The 21,571-nt window shown below is 44.0% G+C and overlaps 2 protein-coding genes across 3 annotated transcripts; one reads left to right on the forward strand and one right to left on the reverse strand.

Moving 5' to 3' along the window:
* Positions 1 to 8,462: 8,462 nt before the first annotated feature.
* Positions 8,463 to 18,337, reverse strand: LOC127343868 (cellulose synthase A catalytic subunit 4 [UDP-forming]). Of its 2 annotated transcripts, XM_051370065.2 has the most exons (13): positions 18,068 to 18,335; positions 17,880 to 17,992; positions 17,707 to 17,758; positions 17,470 to 17,617; positions 12,187 to 12,453; positions 11,753 to 12,095; positions 11,523 to 11,660; positions 10,821 to 10,946; positions 10,528 to 10,740; positions 10,204 to 10,450; positions 9,926 to 10,125; positions 9,461 to 9,814; positions 8,463 to 9,369 (listed from the first exon to the last, which is right to left on the reverse strand). In XM_051370065.2, the coding sequence occupies exons 1-13, from the start codon at positions 18,234 to 18,236 to the stop codon at positions 8,785 to 8,787; spliced, it is 2,955 nt and encodes a 984-aa protein (XP_051226025.1). In that variant the 5' UTR covers positions 18,237 to 18,335; the 3' UTR covers positions 8,463 to 8,784. The 2 variants fall into 2 exon arrangements, with proteins under 2 accessions (XP_051226025.1, XP_051226024.1); XM_051370064.2 differs by having other exon boundaries at positions 9,926 to 10,450; positions 18,068 to 18,337.
* Positions 12,951 to 15,104, forward strand: LOC127343869 (uncharacterized). The gene is made up of 2 exons (XM_051370066.2): positions 12,951 to 14,548; positions 14,866 to 15,104. Exons 1-2 carry the CDS (start codon positions 13,462 to 13,464, stop codon positions 14,907 to 14,909), a joined length of 1,131 nt encoding a protein of 376 aa, XP_051226026.2. The 5' UTR covers positions 12,951 to 13,461; the 3' UTR covers positions 14,910 to 15,104.
* Positions 18,338 to 21,571: the final 3,234 nt, after the last annotated feature.

The following is a 21,571-nucleotide window of genomic DNA, read 5'->3' on the forward strand; positions in this document are numbered from 1 at the left end:
TTCGAGCATTTGCAAAGTTGGGCACTGCTTTTGTTGGTGTCTAATGTTGTTGTTCATGTGTCGTTTGTCTTTTGGCTGCTGTATCAGAAATTCAGAATCCACAAGAGGAAAACGGCATCATGGACCCCCGTGGGCAATGATCACATTGAAGTTTGAACTACAAGAACAGGAAAGGGGCGTTCACGGGTCCATTTCGACAAATTTGTGCCCGTGGCTACGTATTTCACGAAATAGGTGTGCTTGCAGTGGTTTTTTTTCCCTTTTGTGTCGTCACGTGTAATTTAGCCTGGTAGCTATAGTATAAGTAGAAACATGTCTTGAGTCGGTATAGGCACTACGTTTAGATACTAACAATTTTACTTGGGCTCGGTTTGAGAAACGATATGTCGATCGGTAGGCTGTTTTAGGCTTGAAAGAAACTTAACACTCTGTTTGGTTATGTGCAGAACGAGTAATGTGAAAACCTCTTCCCCAAACGGTGAGGCTATCACCTTCTTTGAGCATGGATATATCATACTTAGGCCAAATCACATATCAGGCATTCTTCAGTAGCACATTGCAAACAATGTTTAGTACCACATAGCAGACATTGTTCAACACATCACAGATATTGTTTAACACGAAAATAAACATAGCAAAAACAACAACAAAAACAGCAGATTCTACACTCGTCGATCATGGCAAGGGCTGGAGCATGTTGCGGGCACCTCTGGACCACCTCCGTCATGGTGTAGTCGAAGATGGTGATCTTGAAGACGTCGCCCTGAGCATCTTAAAGGTCAAGAAGTAGCCGATCTTGACCTGACGAGCAATGGCAAATCCAGGTCAGCCTTGATCAAGGCAGATAGTGCATTTGATGTCCCTCAACTTAACCATCCAGGAGCAGCCAGTGTTCGTCTTGACGATGATCGTCCTAGGGACGGTGCGAAGGCACTGCCGGAAGCCTGTTAGGATTGGGAGCATTTCCAACGTCGGAGAAAACACCACTTTAGCAAAGTGGGTTGGTCCAACCTCGTCATGGAAATGCCCAACCTTGGCAGGCCCCCCTAGACCTCTTGGCAACGGTGCCTTCTCTAGCTTGGCTGGAACATCCCTCGCCAAAGATGCCGCCCGGTCCACCAATCATGATCTTTGAACATTGCAGAAAGAAGGCATGAATGAGCACAAATAGAAGTGTGTGATGATAAGATGAGCAATGATACAGGTTGAGCCTCACATGACAGTATGACTGAAGATGACAAAGAATGCCTTATATCAATGAACACCCAAGGCAAATGGACTGTTCGCAAACTAGGTCTAGTGTGCAAGCAATCTTGTTTCACATAGGACTAGGTTTATGGACATCCCCATTGGCCATTAGAGAAGCATGATGCATGCAAAACTATAAAGCCTCAAACCATTGAACACCACAATTGATGCAATTCAACCAAGTACAAGGCATAATGAGGAGTGTTTATGCTTTTCTACAAGGTTGGATAGCATCAAATGTGGTATCATTTGGTTGACACATCAAATTCATTGGCCAAAAACAAGGCAGACCTCATTAGGTTCACACATAATATCATAGGCCATAGTACTGAAGTTAAATCAGAACAAGGTTCACAGATGAAACAAAGCCTAAGTGGATCATACAATAGATCATACTAGTTGGGATCATACAATAGATCATACTAGTTGGATCACACAGAAACAAGGTTCACAGTGCAAACAAAGACTAATTATCCTACATTACATTCTAGCTTATCTTTCATCACTCATCACAAATAGCCTTAATCCTCTTCAACTTATCCTTGTTTACATAACCTAGTTTTAGGAGATCATGATGGCATACTCTAAATTTTTATTATCTTCCTCAAGTGCCTCCTTTTCTTCCCTCAATGTCTCTCTTTCTCCCTCCCACTCCTCCTTCCTAGCACTAAAGATTAGTGCTTGCGTTCTCCGCACATTCTTCAACATAGCTACATGATTCTTCAAATCGTCCGATTCACCTTGGGCTCGGTTCTGGACAAACAAGGGTTTAGTACTAGTAAGATATAATCATCATCGGGAACGTGTATAGTCAGGCCTCGTAAAACATAGCACGATCAAACAGATGAGATGTTTGATCATAACCTATTGCCTGATCAAACAATGGACTTCGATCAGGGCACTAGGTCCTGAAAAAACATCTCTCCAGTTGCTTAGCACTAGTGCATAATCATCGGCATGAACAGTAAACTCCCAATCTGACTGCAAATGAACCTTAAGGCCGCGGGGCCAGTGACGGAAGCAGCAACCACATGAGAACTGGCCGATGAAGTGTCAGCGGATGGAACGCGAAGCCAGTCCAACTCCCATAGCCATGGAGTCTCAAGGCTACGAGGGCCAGCTCCAACCAGTGCCTGTGTACGGTGATCCTGAACAACACAAGAATCAGCGTCAAGAATGACGCGACAACCAGAATGAGTAAGCTGACTAGCAGAAAAAAGATTCATCTTAAGGCTAGGAACATGAGAAACGTCAGGAACAGAGAAAGAGGGAGTAGAGAGGGTGCCTCGACTGGAAACAGGAAGAGAGGTACAATCAGCCGTGATAACACGGACATGAGAAATAAGATAATGAAGAGCAAAAAGAATAGAAGACGCAGAAGTCATATGAAAGGAAGCTCCAGAATCCAGATACCACGGGGATGATGTACCTGACTGTGTAGAAGATGGTGGGCGCGCGGTGCTAGAAGAGCTAGGCACAGAACCAGCAGTACCCGACGAGGAAGAGCCTGTAGCAGCGAGCAGACCACGAAGACCACGGATAATGTCCTTCTTAGAGAGTGCAACTGCAGAAGATCATGAAGAACCAGCCTGCTGACGAGCATGGTACTGCTGACGCAAACTGGGATCCCTCCTCCAGCAGCTAGAGAAATCGTGGCTAGGCTTGCCACAGTAGGAGCAGGGAGAACGAGGAGGGCGGATCTTACCACGAGGCTGCTGAGGCTGACTCTAGCCATGGACCGGAGGAGTAGAGAGTATCGGTGGTACTGGAGACCGCAACGAAGCCGACAGCACAGGGGGGCCACGAGCAGACGACACAGGAGGACCACGAGCAACAAGTACAGAGGGAACCTCAAGAAGACCAGCACCACGAAGACGAGTCTCCTCAGCACGAAGTTCAGACAGTACCTCAGAGAGCGAAACACGACCACGAGCAAGCAGCTGGGCACGACGAGGCTCAAACTCCTTGCGGAGCCGCGACAAGAACTCATATAAGCGCTGAAACTCCACATCTGCGCGCACAGTCAAACAGCAGGGACATGTGACACACACAGCTGTACGAAGAGAATCAAGCTGACGCCAGATAGCAGCACTCTACGTATAGAACTCATCAATACTGGAATCACCCTGCTGAAGAGCATGCTCCTGTCGAACCACGGACAGGTAAAGAGCATCCCCAGACGGCTGATAGCGCTGACGAAGAAAAGCCCACTGAGCAGCAACAGTGGGAAGACCCATGTACTCAGCAGCATACTGAGGCAGAACACTGGAAGTGAGAACAGCAGCACGAGCATCCTCATCTATCCACTGAGTGTAGTCAGTCAGATCCAGCCGGTACGTCGCAAGATCGGCATAATACTCCTGGACCTTTCGGTCATACTCAGCCATAGCAGTATCATCAACACTCTTGGCTGCATCCTTGACCTCCTGAGTAGCATCGGGGGCAAGGGCAACGAGCATCGGTGGAATAGGCGCCGTAGGAGCAGTGGGGCGCGGCGGACAGGGGACCTAGCCAGAAAAGCACACCCCAAAGACGAAGACCGCGCATGTGGACGCGCATAAAGGCAGCGAAATCAGGATAATTCGCGTCATCAAATATCACCGGGCAGCGAGGAATCGCAAGATAGCCCGACGAGGAAGACATAGCTTTGATTTTTTTTTGCTAAGACGAGATCTAGACCGGGTCAACTCCCGATCGAATCAGAACGGAGAACACAACACGCAGACAGGTGACGACACGGGCGGCGCAGCCGGACGGGAGGCGGCATGGGCGGCGAGGAGATCCATGGAGACGGGGGCGGCGGGCCGAACGGGAGATCCACGGAGACGAGGGCGGCGGGCCGAACTCCGGCAGTTGGAGAAGAGGACGGCGACGACGTAGCCGGAGGAGACGACGGCGGTCGGACGGTGGACCAGAGACGGAGCTGTGGCCAGAACGGGAACCGGTGGTGACCGGGGCGAGCTGGTGGCGGCTATCACGGGATGTAAACTCGTGGCTCTGATGCCATGTTAGGGTAATAGACTGTATGTATTACCAGGGGGCCAAAGGCCAATATATAGTACATATACATGTGCAAATATACAGAAAGCCCCCTAACAAGTGGGGAAAATACAAATGTACAAATATCACTGTTCAAAAACTAGGCCGATTCAGCGATTACTAGGCCGATTAATCGCTACTAGGGGCCTGACCGTGTCGATTACCATTAATCTCCTGTGTTAATCCTTTAGCCCGATTAATCGTACATAAAGTCCGATTACTAGGTATGTTTCTCGATTAACTACTGCACTTGGTCAAAAAAGTTATAAAATTTTCAATGCATATAGCTAGTACAGGCGCTACCCCTCCCCAATAAAGTAGGTTTTGCAAAGCTCCCGCTTGATTGCAGCCTCCAACAACTCGAATTCCGATGTCGCCAACTAGTTCCTTGCCCTCCCAGACCAGTTACTCTCAGTTGCCTAGATACAGGAGCTCGACCAGCTTGAGTAGCTCGTGCAGGAGCTCAAGGGCGCCTTCGATAGGTTAGGTGGTTGAGGTGTAAGAGGGGTCGTACCCTAGCTAGGTAGGTGGTGGGAGAAGATAAACTTCAGAGATGAGAAGTGGAAGGAAGAAACGCAGCTTCGACTAGTGGATCGTGATTCGCTCGTGACCTTGAAGATTAGGTCACGGAGGAGAAGCATACATGTTTTTCTGGAATTTTAGGCCCTAGAGAAGTAGGACCAGACATATAGAGGCTCATATATTATTATTTTTCTTATATAAATTGTTTTTACGTGCTAATTTGTGTAGGTTACACTGACTAATAGCCGACCGATTAAATCAGTTAATCGTTCGAATTACGATTAATCACTACTCCTAAGCCGACCGAGCTGTTAACGATTACCGATTTCCTTACCATTCACAAATATACATCTAACAGTTCCGTATGCCAGTTTTGATCAGATGTAACACATCACTACACGACTGGCCCTCTGTGTGACAGTGTATCTGGCATGCACTGCTTGTCACAAATGTATTTCCTTAGACCATGCACTATGTAGACAAAAAGCGATTCAAACTAGCCATTGAATCGGTTCAATACATAGTGGAGCACCGATGCATGTTGTCAGATAAAAAAAGCGAACCATGAAGTTGGTTCGGTTCAAATGCTATCCAACCTGACACATCAAAGAAGAGGACCAATCAGAAGCATCTGCTAGAGGAAACAGACAAGGAAAAAAAGGAATAATATGGTCCCACTTTTGCTGCCAAATGCGGTTCTCACATAGCAGAAAAAATTAGTCCATTCCTAATTCTGACAGCTTTCTCTTTGAATCGAACCTACATAGTACATGGCCTTACATTCCCCTGGCTGATGCAATATAGATAATTGTTTATGCGCGCAGAGTGCATTGTTTGGTGGTTGTCAGTGGGTATTCACTCTACTTGAGGTGTCTGTAAACGTGTGATGCAGGAGAAATCGAGGGGAGTGATGATCGAGGAGGACTTCACAAGAGTAGTGCTTGCTCGTAAAACAAAAGTGCATTTCCCGGCCTCTTTCTCCATGGACTTTTCTGTGTCCTGCCTTATTTTAGGCTTTTTTTTAAAAAAAATATAACCTTATTTTAGGCTTAAAGCCTACTCTGCCAATCACGCTCGATCTCGCACGGCCATCATACAAAGCTCAGCTTGACTAACCCGTGCCCTGCTGGTCCCTCTTCCTCCTCGCAAGCCCATGCACACCTGAGCTAAGCTACGGCATTGGTCGCTTTTGAGTTGCGATGCTACTTCTGGCAAGGTCACCTGCAGTGATCTCTCTTTTCACAGTACCTCGTTGACCATAATCACACAGGGTGACCTTTGTACCCACACTTCTAGTCAATCCTCTTCTACTACCACCCGATCTTGATCATGATCTCCTGCTGTCAGGTTCAATTACTTGCGTAGGCTACAAATTGTAGAGATTCAGCAAACTTATGGAGATTGGTCTGAAAGAAAAATTCAGTTCCCGGCCTGTGAAGGAAGCTTACAAAGTATTGGTCCATATTGCCCACTTTGCCATGTCAATTTGCGGCTGATAGTATTGATATCTGGACTCTGTCAAATTGTGCTGCTTGCGTGGTCTACACTTTACATTGGCAATTTTCCGAAAGAATGATCGATCGCCGTCCTAATGAACGCCCATGATTAAGTAGTACAAGCATCATACGATGGCTTGATTCCCACTCAAGGCCCCTACGTTGATGCAATCAAGACCCACCAATTCACCACGCTGGCCACGATAGCAAGCTAAATCTAGCCCATAATAAGTAGCATTATCACTAGTACTCGATTTGGCCTCGAGATATAACTAGGTTGTATCAGTAGTGCAGCACACCAGCCATCATCTAGCCAGAGAGTGCAGATGCAACCACAACATCCTCTTCTCTTCTTCTTTTTTGGATGAAATGCAGCTTCTTTAACTCATATAAGATAGCATTGCACTACATTTTAATGAAGCTTATACCCGACCTCTACATAGCCACGTTGCACACCGCGACAACCACAACATTCCTCCCAGATAGGATTAATGATCGAAGAACTGTGTTCCTCACGTGTGTAATTCTAATTCATGTCCTCGTGAAAATTAGGTGCAAGTGGTTGATAGCTCACCAGTGCTGCTTTTTCACCAACAGTGCAGAAAATAGCATTCCGATCTGACGTTTGTAATGAAGAAAATGGTATGGTAGCCGAAAAGCTGGTGCTCGAGCTAGATGATAGATACTCCTTCCATTTCTAAAAAAGCTTCACAATTTTTTCTAGATATGGATGAATCTATAGCTAAAACATATCTATATACCTTCGTATCTAGACAAAGTTAAAAAGCTTTTTTAGGAACGGAGGAAGCAACTTTCTTATTCAGTTATTGGGAGTGGTGTTTTGGAACATGGGAGCATATGCTCCCTATATTTTGAAATGCATCTTACACATATTTTAAATTTTATAAAAATTGAAACAAAAAATTCGCACGTACATCTTCACGTGCTAAGCGCTCACAAAGTCGTTTCATAAAAAATAAACTTATCATGTGACGTGTGTGAAAAAGACAAAATTCAGTGCTAAAAACAATGCTTTTCACAGGATAAGTTTTCTCTTTTTTACATAGGCCACAAAAAATATTATTTTTTCGTGAAACTTGACGCACACACATATATTATGGAGATGTACATGTAGAACTTTTTGTCAAAAATTTTCCACACTTCAAAATATGTTTTCTTGGTAGAGGGAGCATACGCACCCGGGAGCCGAATTGAATTTCCGCTATTTAGGTAGAGTGATTATATCGCAATACTATAATCATTGGACGGCGAAGTTGGCATCGGAAAAAAAATGGGGCCAGCTGTAGGCTGTAGGAGCACCATGTTGGTTGCATTGAGAATTTGAAACATGCACTAGCATTTTTTCAAACTAGAAACACGGTGACACTGTTAAAAATTCTCACTTAAATGTCGAGTGCATTTATTTGTTGCTAATGAGTAAATTCCTATTTTTACCCCCTAATTTGTTATTTTTGACATTAATTAACCCATTTAGCAAAAGTGTTGCCAACTTTTACCCCTTTTAATAGATCAACGGTTTAGGAGTGGTGTTCAGTTTGACGTAGCACAGGTTTTCATCAACTTAAACAGAACACAACACAGTCTGTTCTTTCTTTCAGGAGAGGCATGACCTGTCCTTCATGGTAGAATAAATCAGCGTGTCCATGGGAGAAGTACTTGCATACTCTATGGGTAGGAAGAGCACTTGATTGTGGTAAATTATTCTTAAACATTAACATGGTATATCAGCGTGGTCAATTGTTTGATTTGCTTTTTTTGTATAATAGTTATAGAATTAAAAAAATTGGCACGCGACTTTACCTCGCACTGGATCCATCGATAAAAATACTCACAAAATTTTAGAAGGGGTAAAAATTGGCACATTTTTTTGCTAAATGGGGTAAAAATTGGCACATTTTTTGCTAAATGGGGTAAAATTGGCACATTTTTTGCTAAATGGGGTAAGAATTGGCACATTTTTTTGCTAAATAGGGTAATTAGGATGACAAATTTCTAAATGGAGTAATTAGTGTCAAAATTATCAAAGTAGGGGGTAAAAACTGGAATTTACTCTTTGCTAATTCAACTCTTCGTTGAAATGACATGCTATCTTTTCTGTTAGAAGGCTAGTGCACAGCACTACACTCTTACCATTGCTCATATAAAATACCAGTACAATTTCAAATTCCTCTGATATGCTGTTCTTTTCTTAATCTCTGTATGGAAGTAAATTGTTTCTTTTACTCCTTTTCTACAAGTATGCTTTACACAAATTCCAAATTTGCCGATCCCAATTCCAGCAATTTTAACATCAAAACTTTCCATAACAGAGACTACAACAACGAAAAGATCGACTCAAAATAGTAGCCCGTGTCACCTCTTAGACGGTGGAGGTCAGGCCTGAGAGTAAATCAACTGTCTTCAGATTGATCAAATACACACATCCGGCAGGACTGCACTTCTAAACGATGGCAGTTGCTCAGCAGTCGATGCTGCTGCAGGCCCCGGTGTTGACGGTCTCGGCGCTGGTGGTAAAGGGGTCGATCTTGACCCAGAGGAGGGAGAAAACCGAGGCCAGCAGGACGGACCAGAGTATGACGACGGTGGGAGTCCGGTTCTGGCGGCCCATGAGACCCTTGAGGAACGGGTACAAGTGCATAATCACCCACATGGCGAAGAACACCTTGCCAAAGAGCGGCCCCCATGACTCGTAACCGCTGTTGAGTGCGTCCGAGAACCCAGCCACCACCCCGAGGAGGTTCAGCACCAGGATGGTCGTAGGCGGGATCAGCACTGTTGTCCACTTGAACACATACAGCTCACCAAAATCGCCATCCTCCGCGGCCTTGCTTGTGACAGTGAAGTTGGTGTCCAGCCCGATAACCATCTTGAGGATACCCTGGAACACCGCAAAGAGGTGAGCAGAAACGCCACCAATGACCCAGAACTGCTCGTTGCGCCACCAGTCCTCAATGCCAATGCCACTCCACCGCAGCTCGAGGACACTTGTCAGGATGATGGAGGTGAAGAGGCCAAGAAACCATATTGTCGCAGCATTGGAGAGCTATATTGACAGCAGGAATGTTATTGTCGCTAAAGAATGATAGTCATCAGAGTGCAATACCAGTGTATATAAATGTCGTCAGAAGTCTTACAATCGGAATGATGAATTTGCCAGTGAGCAAGCAAATGGCAGGCAGGCAGCAGTATGCAACGAGTGGAACAGAGGTGAAGGGGTAGACGATGGTGTTTATGTAGGACAGCCTCTGGAGCCATTTCAGACGGCCACCGCCATAGCCATACCAAAGCGGGCAGTGCCGGCTGAAGAAGATCTCGACAGAACCAAGAGCCCATCGAAGAACCTGGTGCAGACGATCAGAAAGATTGATTGGGGCTGACCCCTTGAATGCGGGTCTTAGTGGCATGCAGTAGATCGATCGCCACCCACGGCAGTGCATCTTAAACCCAGTCAGAATATCCTCTGTAACTGACCCATAGATCCAACCAAGCTGGCACAAAAGCAGAAACAAGCAGTCAGGCCTAGTGAACAGAAAAAAAAAATTTAACGTATCGCCAAGTACTTCAGCATAAGAATAGACACTGAAGAGCAAGAAATAAACCTCTTTTCCCCATTCAGTTTTCTCTTCATATCCGCAACTAATGACATGAATGGCTTCTTTGATCAGTGTAGACGGGTCTGCAGACTCAGGAAGACCCCCATTCTCCATAAGAGTTGATTCGATGAATACTGAAGACTGCCCAAACGACTTCTCGAAGCTCATCTGAGAGATCAGCATGGACCGCTCATACTCATCATAGTCTGCAAAAGTAGCCAATATTACAAATACGAAATTCATAAGATTTAGAAAATTTTGTCCCCCATGGTTCGTGCACTTACTATCTATTTCCCGTAGATTGAAAATGGCAGACTCAAGGTCTTCTCGACGGGAATCTCTGTGCATTTCTTTCTCAGTTTTTTCAACCTTTTTCTTGGGACAGCAGCAGCAGCACCATGAACAAGCCGAAGATTTTGGAAGGGCAGGAAGAGATGGTGGCCCATAACCATAGAGTGCTTGCCTATAGAAACAACAACCAGTTCCCACATAAACTGGTCCTTGGATGCCATCAAGCCCTTTCATGTTAACCTGTGCATAATAAGTATGGACATATTAGTTGGGTAAAGATATGTAGACTCAATACACATGAGTGGCAGAATGCTTACATCGAAGAACACAACGTTCCTATTGGCATAACGATCACTGCGATCAATCCCATCAAATCTCTGTGGGAACTGCACATAGCAGACATCTCTACCAACAGAAGGGTCCATCATGAAGCACATCGCTTCACGCACAGCTTTGCTGTTGTTAACATAATGATCACAGTCAAGGTTAAGAATGTAGGGCGCATTTGTCAGAACAGCAGATACTCGGACCTGCCAAATTATAACATTGTTTAGTAACTTCACATTTAAGCTCATTTAAATAGGATAATTCTTTCTAAATAAGGAGTTACCAGAGCATTCATAGCCCCTGCCTTCTTGTGGTGTTGGTATCCTGGTCTTTTCTCTCTTGAAACATACACTAGCCGAGGAAGCTCATTTCCATCATAGTCGCGAGCACCAGTCTCACCAAGGAAAACCTGTGGCCAGAAGTCACGAATATGCTAAGGGTAAGTTTCATCAAGACGCTATCACCTACACGGCAACTATTTGTTGGAATTTTAGGAAGAATCAGCAAACATCATATCAGAGAAGCATAGATTCCACATTTGCAAACCACAACTCTTAATCATGTAACTGGAACCTGATCTCACGTATGTTCAACTTCAGCAAGGATATTTCAGACACTGTTAAACAATCATATGCTGAACAGTAAGTGAATGAATTTAGAGAGAATGCCCGTTTTGCATGAAATCTGTACAGGTTATAAGCCGTGAACATTTTCTTCTATCTTCAGTGGTCATAAAAAGTTAGCACTTAGCAGTTGCTTATATCTTACTAGGAAAGCAAAAGCAAGTGTCATATGGAACTTTCAAGTCCAAATGGCAGCGCAAACTTCAGTACCATAACATGTATAAACCTCAATATTCTCATGCCTATGAGCTAAGAACATACAATTACTCTCAAAAATCACCTTATATAGTCTTTTAAAATGATTGACCCATATGACCACAAATTTCCTAGATTGATCTTTCAGTAGTGAAAAATAAAATTACCTGAATCATGCCAGGGTGGTCACGGGGGTTGTTCCCAGGCCATTGTGTCCCATCTGGCATGACCCAACCTTCCTCGGGTGTCTTCTGAGCCTTGGCAACCAAAGCATTTATCCTCACCTTGTACTCTTCATAATCTCTCTGTGCGAAACACAATGCTTATTTACATAACCAACAGCAAAATGTAAGCTGCCAAAATAAGGGCGTTGCCAAACTATGCAATCGAAATCTACCTTCATAGACCTACGCTCCTTGACGAAAGACGGGTGTATTTTATCCTTCAAGTAGTCAATCTTTTGCGAGAAGTAGAACTCAGGGGTTCGTGGCTCAATGGCGTACATCTTGCAAAATGGAACCCATCTCCTTGCGAATTCCGCAGTTTCAGCAAGTGATTCAAATGTGAGCATAGAAGCTCCATCGTCAGAGACGTAGCACGAGACCTTCTCAACAGGATAGTCCACCGCAAGAATGGAAAGCACAGTGTTTGCAGTGATTAGCGGAGGCTCTTTCAATGGATCCACTGTACTGACAAAGAAATCCACAGGTGCTAACCCAGAATCTTCTCCATCTCCATATCTGGAACAAGCATGGACTATGAAATTCACTGGATACAGATTATTACTTACTAATGTATAAATAGTTTTAGTGGCAGTACTACTAAGCATACCGTGCAATCAGCCTATCAACATAAGTCTCCCGATTAACAGGGCACCACTTGGGAAATTGATCCAATATCCAGGAGAAACCGAACCAGATCTCACATATGACCGAAGTCAACCAGAGACCGAAGGCGCTGTCGACAGGGTTTGTGATACGGTAGTGAAAGAAGAGCCCGAGAACTACCAGCCGCATAATAATGACCGCCCTGTAAGGTGTGAGCTTGTTCTTCGAAATAGGGATGATTTTGGAAAGTGGCTCGTATGCATCTGTCAAACTGCAAAATTGTTTGGTGTGTTACAGTAAATTGACAGCATATAAAAGTTAAACCACTTGAATTATATGCACCAACGAACTCACCCAAAATCCTAGATTATGAGGAGAGGTGGTATGATATATCTCAAGAAATACAACACGATGTCATTTTACAATGTAGTAGAGGCGAAGTTCAAAAAGGTCCCAAACTAAGCAAAGTTAAACATGTGGAATCCACACCTTGTGAAGGTTAGATGTTAAGATGTATAAACAAGAAAGTGTGGTCATAGGCCAAGCTAAGAAACATGCTGTGTGGCTTAGTTCTGAATGAAGCATGCTAATGAGATATGAAGTGTGAATACAATATCCCATTTCCAGGGTAGCTTCAGCTATTTAGCTTAGTACACGGCATATGTAAAAGTTTGTATTTGGGATCTAGTAAGAGATAGAATTGTTGGTGTGGGTTGGAATAAAATAGTTGTTAAAGGTTTTTAATGTAAAATGTACAAATTATATATGGAAGAGATGAGAGATGGATCGGGCAAGATCCAGAAAATTCCCCTTTCACCCCACTCTCTGTTCTTCTACTCAATCCTCAAAATCTTGATGATTTCCATGTGAGAATCAATATGGTATCAGAGCGGGACAGTTCCTGAGTGTTCTCCCCGCAATCTTGAGCAAAGATTGGCCGCCGACAAGGTGCTGTGTCGCTGGAGTCTGGAGTCTGGAGTTTGAGGTCGTGCGTGGTGGTGCAGTATCTCCTAGTCCCTCTCTTGATCCCTGCTGCAGTCCGCCGGAGCAAGATCAAGTGGTGGCAACGAGATCAATTTCTTCCCAAGTCCACCGTCCATCTCCCTGGTACTTCACACGCAAACAGCTAGCTTATTTTCAAGTTCTGTTTTTGGCTGCCATTCTCATGCTGTGAGGTATCCACTACAAACAAAGAAGAATCCAAGTTGATTTAGAGTAGTGTGCTGCAGTAATCCAGCACTTGCCCAACTTTCTTGGCGTGTGTTCTTTGCATTGAAAAATGGCAGAACAATCTAAGGAAAAGTCAGGGGATTCAAGCATAGATAAGATGTATGAAATTTTCAGTAAATTGCTTGAACAACAACAGCTTAAAGCAGTACCAGAGACAGTCAGGTATGCTCTGGAACCAAATCCAGTGAAGTTGTCAGGTCCAAGTAATTATGTCAGTTGGGCACGCCATGCTCGACTGATACTGAGTTCCCATGGTTATGAGAACCTACTTGATGATGAAGAGGAGCAGAAAAGCGGTGATACTCACCCAAAAATGATCAATGATAGAGTTCTAGTTTGGCTATTGGGAAGCATGGAACCAATAGTGCGACAGCAAGTCGAAATAATGTCAAGAGTATCTGAGGTGTGGACCGCCTTGGAGAAGCAATTCGCTGGGAAGTCAAACAAAATGCAGGCAACCCGCATCATGGAGGAGTTAACTCATCTAAATCAAGGTACAAAGTCTGTAACAGAATATGCCGGTGAATTGAAACGGCTATACAGGGACCTGCACTACTATCATCCTTTTCAACCAGTTGACAAGAAGGACTTAGCCATTCATCATAAATGGTTTGAGACAATAGTGGGCAAGCTATTTCTAGATGGACTAAACCAGGAGCTTAACCTTCGGCGACAACTCATATTTTCTGAACCGGAATGGCCTAGTCTCGATAATATCATTTCTAGTATACTTGAGGAAGAAACTCGGTTGGGTCAACCTAAGGAGGATGATCTGAAATGTGGAGATGATCGTGCGGCTTTATCTATGCAATACCGCCGTACTCCCAGGCCCTTTGGCAAGATAGAAAAAAGCAAGTTCTTTTGTGATCACTGTAAAAGAAATGGACACACAAAGGATGTATGTTTTGAGCTGCATGGATACCCCTCTTGGTGGGAAAAAGGAAAAACTCGGCCAGGGGGAGTTCAAAGTGTGAATAGAAGGCAAGCTAACCACATCGCATCTCTGCGGGAGCCACCAGTGGTAGATGTACGAGCTCTTGAGGAGTTCAACTCCAAGCTTAAACTCTCAGAAAGCTCAGCTTCCTCACAGGGCAACTCTAAGGTTGATTCCGGTCTCATTTCGACTTCTCATCAAGGTATGAAACTTTATCAAGCCAACACCACCACCAAATCAAAACCTTGGATTATTGATACCGGAGCCACAAACCATATGACAGGGGCTTCAGACCTGTTTATCTCTTATACACCTTGTTCAGGTAAAGACAAAGTCCGTGTAGCAGATGGATCCATGGTACCTATTGCGGGGTGTGGATCCATCCAGTGCACCAAGTCATTGTCTTTATCTCATGTTCTACATGTACCCAAGTTACCGGTTAACCTATTATCCGTTAGTTCTCTTAATAAATCTCGCAACTGTAGAAGTTGGTTTGATCCTACTTCTTGTGCTTTTCAGGAGCTAGGGACTGGGAAAATCTTGGGGACTGGGACCGAGCATGAAGGACTTTATCATCTTGATGATGGAAGTGATGAAGTGGCTCTTGCATCATGTTTGCCTTCCTGTCAAGAGTTATTGCTGCAACACCGCAGGCTTGGACATCCTTCTTTTGCTATTTTATCCCGTGTTTATCCCGCTTTATTTAAGTTATGTCCTAAAGAGGATTTGGTATGTGATGCTTGTGAACTAGCTAAACATACTAGAAGGTCCTGTCCTTGTTCTTGCTCCCACTTCAGCTAATTCCCCGTCTACTAATAACTCTCAAAATCAGGGGGAGGAAAATGATGGTGTTAGAGATGATAACTCTTGTTGTGGAGATGAGGGTGATGCTACAGGACACTTATCGCTTCCATCTCATGGTGAGGAATCCGAAATGCATGAGGACCCAGGTACCAGTACTATCCCTTCTAACTCTGTAGCTCCTACTAGTACTTCTGGGCCCAGTGATAATCAACTTTCTACCTCTGTAGATAGTTTACCTATTGCCTTGCGAAAATCATCTAGAACTCGAAACACACCAGGATATCTTAAAGACTACAAATATGATATAGCCAATTATATCTCCTATGAATATTGTAGTCCATCTCTCCAAACTTTTATTGCTTCTCTAGATCCTATTTACATACCAAATGACTGGAAAGTAGCCTTAGAAGACCCAAAATGGAAGGAAGCGATGTTGGATGAGATGAGAGCATTGGAGAAAAATAAAACTTGGGAGCTTGTGGATCTACCGCCAGGTAAGCAGCCGGTAGGATGCAAATGGGTGTTTACTATTAAACATACACCAGAGGGTACGGTAGACAGATACAAAGCACGCCTTGTAGCCAAAGGGTACACACAGACGTATGGTATAGACTATGAGGAAACCTTTGCACCTGTGGCAAAGATGAACTCTGTGAGGACTCTCATATCTTGTGCAGTTAATTTTGATTGGAGCATCTACCAGATGGACGTAAAAAATGCATTTCTTCATGGTGACCTTCACGAAGAGGTCTATATGCAAATCCCACCTGGCTTTGAGTCCAGCCATAATACAGGAAAAGTACTACGCCTACATCGTTCCTTGTATGGGTTGAAACAATCACCGAGGGCGTGGTTTGATCGTTTCAGACAAGCTATGCAGAAAAGAGGCTATCGACAGAGCAACGCGGACCATACATTATTCTATAAACATGCTAATAAAAAGGTTGCAATTTTGATAGTCTACGTTGATGATATTGTGATTACAGGCAATGATAACAAAGAAATTTCTGGATTGAAGCATCATCTCGCGCAAGAGTTTGAAGTGAAGGATCTGGGACACTTGAGGTACTTCCTTGGCATAGAAGTCTTGCGTGGTCCAAAAGGTATATTTTTAACACAAAGAAAGTATATCTTAGACTTGCTCAAGGAAAGTGGCATGTATGGTTCAAAACCAGCAGCTACTCCCATTGAACAAAATCACAGATTAAGTAGTGATGTGGGGAATCCGGTTAATAGAGAACGCTACCAAAGACTTGTGGGAAAGTTAATTTATCTTTCCCACACTCGTCCTGATATTGCATTTGCTGTGAGCGTTGTGAGTCAATTCATGCATAATCCGAGAACGGCTCATATGGATGCTGTTAATAGAATCCTACGGTACCTTAAAGGGTGCCCGGGAAAAGGTCTTCTCTATATGAAGCAAGGTAATTTACAAATTGAATGCTATACAGATGCGGATTGGGCTGGTTCTCTAGATGATCGGCGATCCACTTCTGGCTATTGTGTATTTGTTGGGGGAAACTTAGTCTCTTGGCGAAGTAAAAAACAAAATGTGGTAGCTAGATCAACTGCCGAGGCTGAGTTCAGATCCATGGCACATGGTCTATGCGAGCTATTATGGTTGCATATTCTGCTATCGGAATTGAGGTTGTGTCAGAGTAAGCCTTTGATGCTTTACTGCGATAACAAAGCAGCAATTGATATTGCAAATAATCCAGTACAACACGATCGTACTAAACATGTTGAAGTTGATCGCCATTTTATCAAGGAAAAATTGGATAGAGGGGTAGTTTGTATGCCATATGTGACTTCAGCAAATCAGATAGCAGATGTTCTAACAAAAGGTCTGCCGGATAAATTGTTCTCTATCTTCTGTAACAAGATGGGTCTATTTGATGTGTTCGCCCCATCTTGAGGGGGAGTGTTGGTGTGGGTTGGAATAAAATAGTTGTTAAAGGTTTTTAATGTAAAATGTACAAATTATATATGGAAGAGATGAGAGATGGATCGGGCAAGATCCAGAAAATTCCCCTTTCACCCCACTCTCTGTTCTTCTACTCAATCCTCAAAATCTTGATGATTTCCATGTGAGAATCAATAAGAATCAAGGTTAATTTTAAATACAACTGGCATCTAACTCATATAAAAGAGATCTTTTATGTGAATGAGCTGATTATATAATGGTTATGATTATACGAAAAATGATCAACCAGATATTTACAACTATTTCCATTTGTTCAGATAAACCAATACATATATACAAGGCGAAGCTCTCGAGAAATCATTTAAAGGATGTATATATGGATGTGTAGTTCTTACTCCTTTTCATCCATGATCTGTTCTTCCACCGGCGGAACTTGTGCTTTGGCCACGGCCTTTTTGGCTGAGGCTTTCTTCTCGTTCTTCTTCTCCTTCCAACTATCGACCCTGTTCTTCCAGATGGGCTTCCCAGACTCATCGTTCAATTCTTCAAATCCAGAGCGAGTGGAGAATTTCAGTTTTCAAGTGACACCAAGTGAGAAAATATCCCTAGAGAACAGAGACAAGTATGCATACCACTCCCAAGTCCAGACATGCTGCTCATGGTCCTGGCATGGCTCACTTCCTCCTGTTGCAGCAAAATACCATCCAAGATTGTCAAAAAGGTCTGAATTTCACTTCCTTGGGAGGTCTATCTTCTATAGCTGGGGTACCCAGGTTTGGACAATTATAGGAATAAGTGACTTCACCTGGCGATCAGTGAGTTGGCTGGCGACGGTGACCCGCCCACGCAGACCCTCGGCGGCAAGCTGGTCATCCACCTCCTGTTCCCCCTCCTCCACGGCGGTCCCCTTGGCATGCGCTGGAGCAGAGATCAATCCCATCAGAGAAAAGCTCCTCTCTGAAACCCCTGTTAAGTAAGTAAAACACAACACACCTGTGTCGAATGCGGCGTATTCCCCAGCGCAGCGCGCGCAGGCGGTGCGGCCCTCGGCGACGTCCTCGTCGAGGCAGGCCCTGCAGAGCGCGTAGCTGCAGGCGCGGCAGGCGGCGTGCGCGTCGTCCCCGCAGGCCGCGCAGGGATGATGGGCCCCCGACTCCATCATGGCTGCGCGCACTACTCACCCCTCCTCGCCGGAGCGCAACTCTGGGGTACCGCGCGAGTGGCAATGGGTAGGAGAGAGAGGGAGAGAGGCTAAGCGTGCCGGAGGTTGGATGCGTGGTGATATAGCCAGAGCGGCGCGCGGTGGTGTGGCGCTGGCAGGGCGGTGGGTGGGGTTGGGGCGTCGGCATCGCATCGGCGGGTGGATGGAAAGAATGGAAGCAACGCCTGAGCAGAGGAGACGCAGAGCAGGGGCGCGGCGGCGTGCGGCAGGTGTTTTTCGCGGGAGGGGGATTTTGCGGCGTTTGGAAGCGAAGGTGACTCATTTGGGGGCGTAACCTGCAAGGCGGGAGGGTCGGAGGTCGGGGGCTGGTTGGTGGCGGCGCTGCGGGTCCGCCGGAGTGAGGTGACGACGGTGGGTCCGCCGGTGCGGTGAGAGCAAGAACCAAGAAAGAGATCACTCGCGCTGCGGCGTCGCTTTTGAGTGACAACCCGTTTTTCTAACTCGCGAGCAACACGACGTCGGCCAAGGCCGAAGAGAGTTGTGCATCGTGGAGCACTAACTTTTTGTGCGGCACAATGCAGATGTGCAGTCCATGTCCTCGTACTTGAAATTCAAGTGACACAGTTCCGTCGATTTAGTTCGCCATTTTCCAAGATATTTTGAATGGGGACAAATATGGGGTGAAAATGGATTATATCCATCCTTGTATTTGAAAAATGTTTTTGGCTGTTGGATAATTATGCAATACATCCATAGTTAATTCTACAATATAAAGCATGCATGAACAACTATTACTACCACGTGTAACTCGAACATACTAAATGCATTCAACAACATGATGAACATAAACAAATAGGAGCTAAACATGTACTCGGGGAACATGTTAAACAAGTATTGCAGTGAAGTAACGGTTCTTGCAGCGGCGATAGAAGTGGCGAGTTGGCGACAAAGGCGCAACCTAGCAGCAGCAACGAGCTAAAGACATGTCGTGCTGAAGATCGGGAGCAAACACGGGGAGCACTTTCCGAAAAACTAATTCGACCTCTCCAGTACAAGATCGCAAGAGCGAGTGGTCCCGAAGACGTGCTCTCATGTTCGTTGGTGCACGTCGGCGCTCGGGATGTAGTAGACTATACTGGCGGCGCAAGCAACGAGAGGAGGCAAAACCTACCTCGGTTGTAATGTGTATTTGCAGCGGCAACCGTGCAGGACTTCATATAGAGCGTCTCAGTAAACCCTAACAACATGGGCCAAGTCCATGTCGCACGTTCGAGTTCCATTAGAAAGAATAAATTCTATCTCGTTATAGAAAACTTCTTTCCAATCATTTTCATTTGGAGATGCATATACATCTGCAATGGATGTTGGAGTACTATCATCCACAAGGTACATATGGAAATCATCTGAGCCCTAAATATGTGGGCCAAGTCCATGTCGCAAGTTCGAGTTTCATTAGAAAGAATAAAGTCCATCCCGTTATAGAAAACTTCTTTCTAATCATCTGCCTCTTACTCATGGTAGGAGTTCTATTAGTATCCTTCTTCAGAACCTTCTAATGTAATAAATTTAAGAATTATCTCAAAATAAATTCTAGGGTGTTATGCATATCCTTCAAATGTTACATCACGACATTCCTTAATAGTATCAATATGCATATCGGGTACCTGGATTTAACTACTAAAAATCTATAGTCAGTGCTCCTCTAAGCATAACTTAGAAAGATACAATCCATTATCTCCCAACCCACTCTTCATAAGGGGCTTTCTCTCTAATTTTGTTTGGAACTCTATTCAGGACATGCCACAAAATCGAATCCCCTATCCCACCACCATGCCTTTGATAAACTAGAAGTTGCTAACAAGGAATTCACCAAGTCAGTTAGTGTGCGACTTTTTCTCTCGGTAACCTCGTTTGATTGGAGCGAGCAGGAAGATGTCCTCTTATGAATAATTCCATGTTCCTCACATAATTTTTCAAATATTTTTGGAAAATACACACCATCACGATCTGACCTAACATGATTGATCTATCTCTCTAGTTGATTTTCAACTTCGGGCTTATAAATTATAAAATAGTCTAAAGTTTCATCTTTAGTTTGCAACCAATAAGCATAGAAAAATTTAATCACAACATCAATCAAAGTTATGAAATATCTCTTTTCATCTTTTGTGAACACACTATTCATCTCGTATTGATCATAATATATGAGTCCTAGAGGTGCCAAGTTTATCTCCTCAATCGTCGTATGCGTCTTTCAAAAAAAATTGGCAATAGTGAAATTTAGAATTAAACTCATACTGGATAGACGATACGTTGAGCAAAATTAGTGTGACATAAATAAGAGTACCAAACACTGGTATCATCACTATCTCAGGCCCAAATATGGTTCTGCATGGACTTATTGTTAAAATTTGAAAATAAAAAGCAAAACAAATATCCACACTCATAGTCTTTACTAATATATTGCACTACAACACCAGACACTTACCGCGGCAGCTTTATATGCACGGACCCTTTCCTAATCTCCGCGCTCGCACTAGCACGAAAAAAAAGCCACGGGGATAACTGCATCGGGAAAACTACATACCCATCACTTTTTTTCGCTCTACACATCGCGATACGCCGCCCATTCTCGTTCGTGGCACAAAAACTGAAATGCCCTATTATAAGGGGGGCAATCTTAGTATGAGGGGGGGCAGAACTAGCTAAAATCACACAAATAAGGAGCTACCATTGCTTGTGTTCAAAGAAAAATCATGAGCATAGGGGGGCTGTGCCCCCCTCGTCCCCCCTTGTCTCCGTCCCTGGCCCTATTCCATTAACAGACGGCCGATTATTTAGTGATGTGCACACATAAGTTGCCGCACATTAGTTTTATCGTGTTTCGTGCACATATCGATGGCAGAAAATTTAATCGCAATTAGCACGATCAAATTGGTTTCTCTTTCCACACCGAGCACAATATGCTGTAAATGTTCATGCTTGAGATTGGAAATGTACATTCTTATGTAAACAGCGTTCAATATAGAAAATATCTTCTACATCCACAATATGTTGCTGCACTCTTCGCACATTGAAGTATACAGTCGAGTTATATGTCATTTCAGAATATTAAAATTCAGTACAAACTGAATTTGCATGTTATTTCAAAAAGAATGTTTCATATATGATTTTTTGCCCAAAATTCAGTACAAACTGAATTCACAAAAAAGGTTTCATATATGAATTCTTGCAGACTTATTAGCATCATTTCCCATCAAGTTCAGTTTTGTCTACTATTCATCACAGAAGAAAGCGGAAACTACGGGAGTATAAAATTTAAGGTTCTTAAATTT

This window comes from Lolium perenne, chromosome 3, assembly GCF_019359855.2.
Source record: "Lolium perenne isolate Kyuss_39 chromosome 3, Kyuss_2.0, whole genome shotgun sequence".
Lineage (NCBI taxonomy): Eukaryota > Viridiplantae > Streptophyta > Magnoliopsida > Poales > Poaceae > Lolium > Lolium perenne.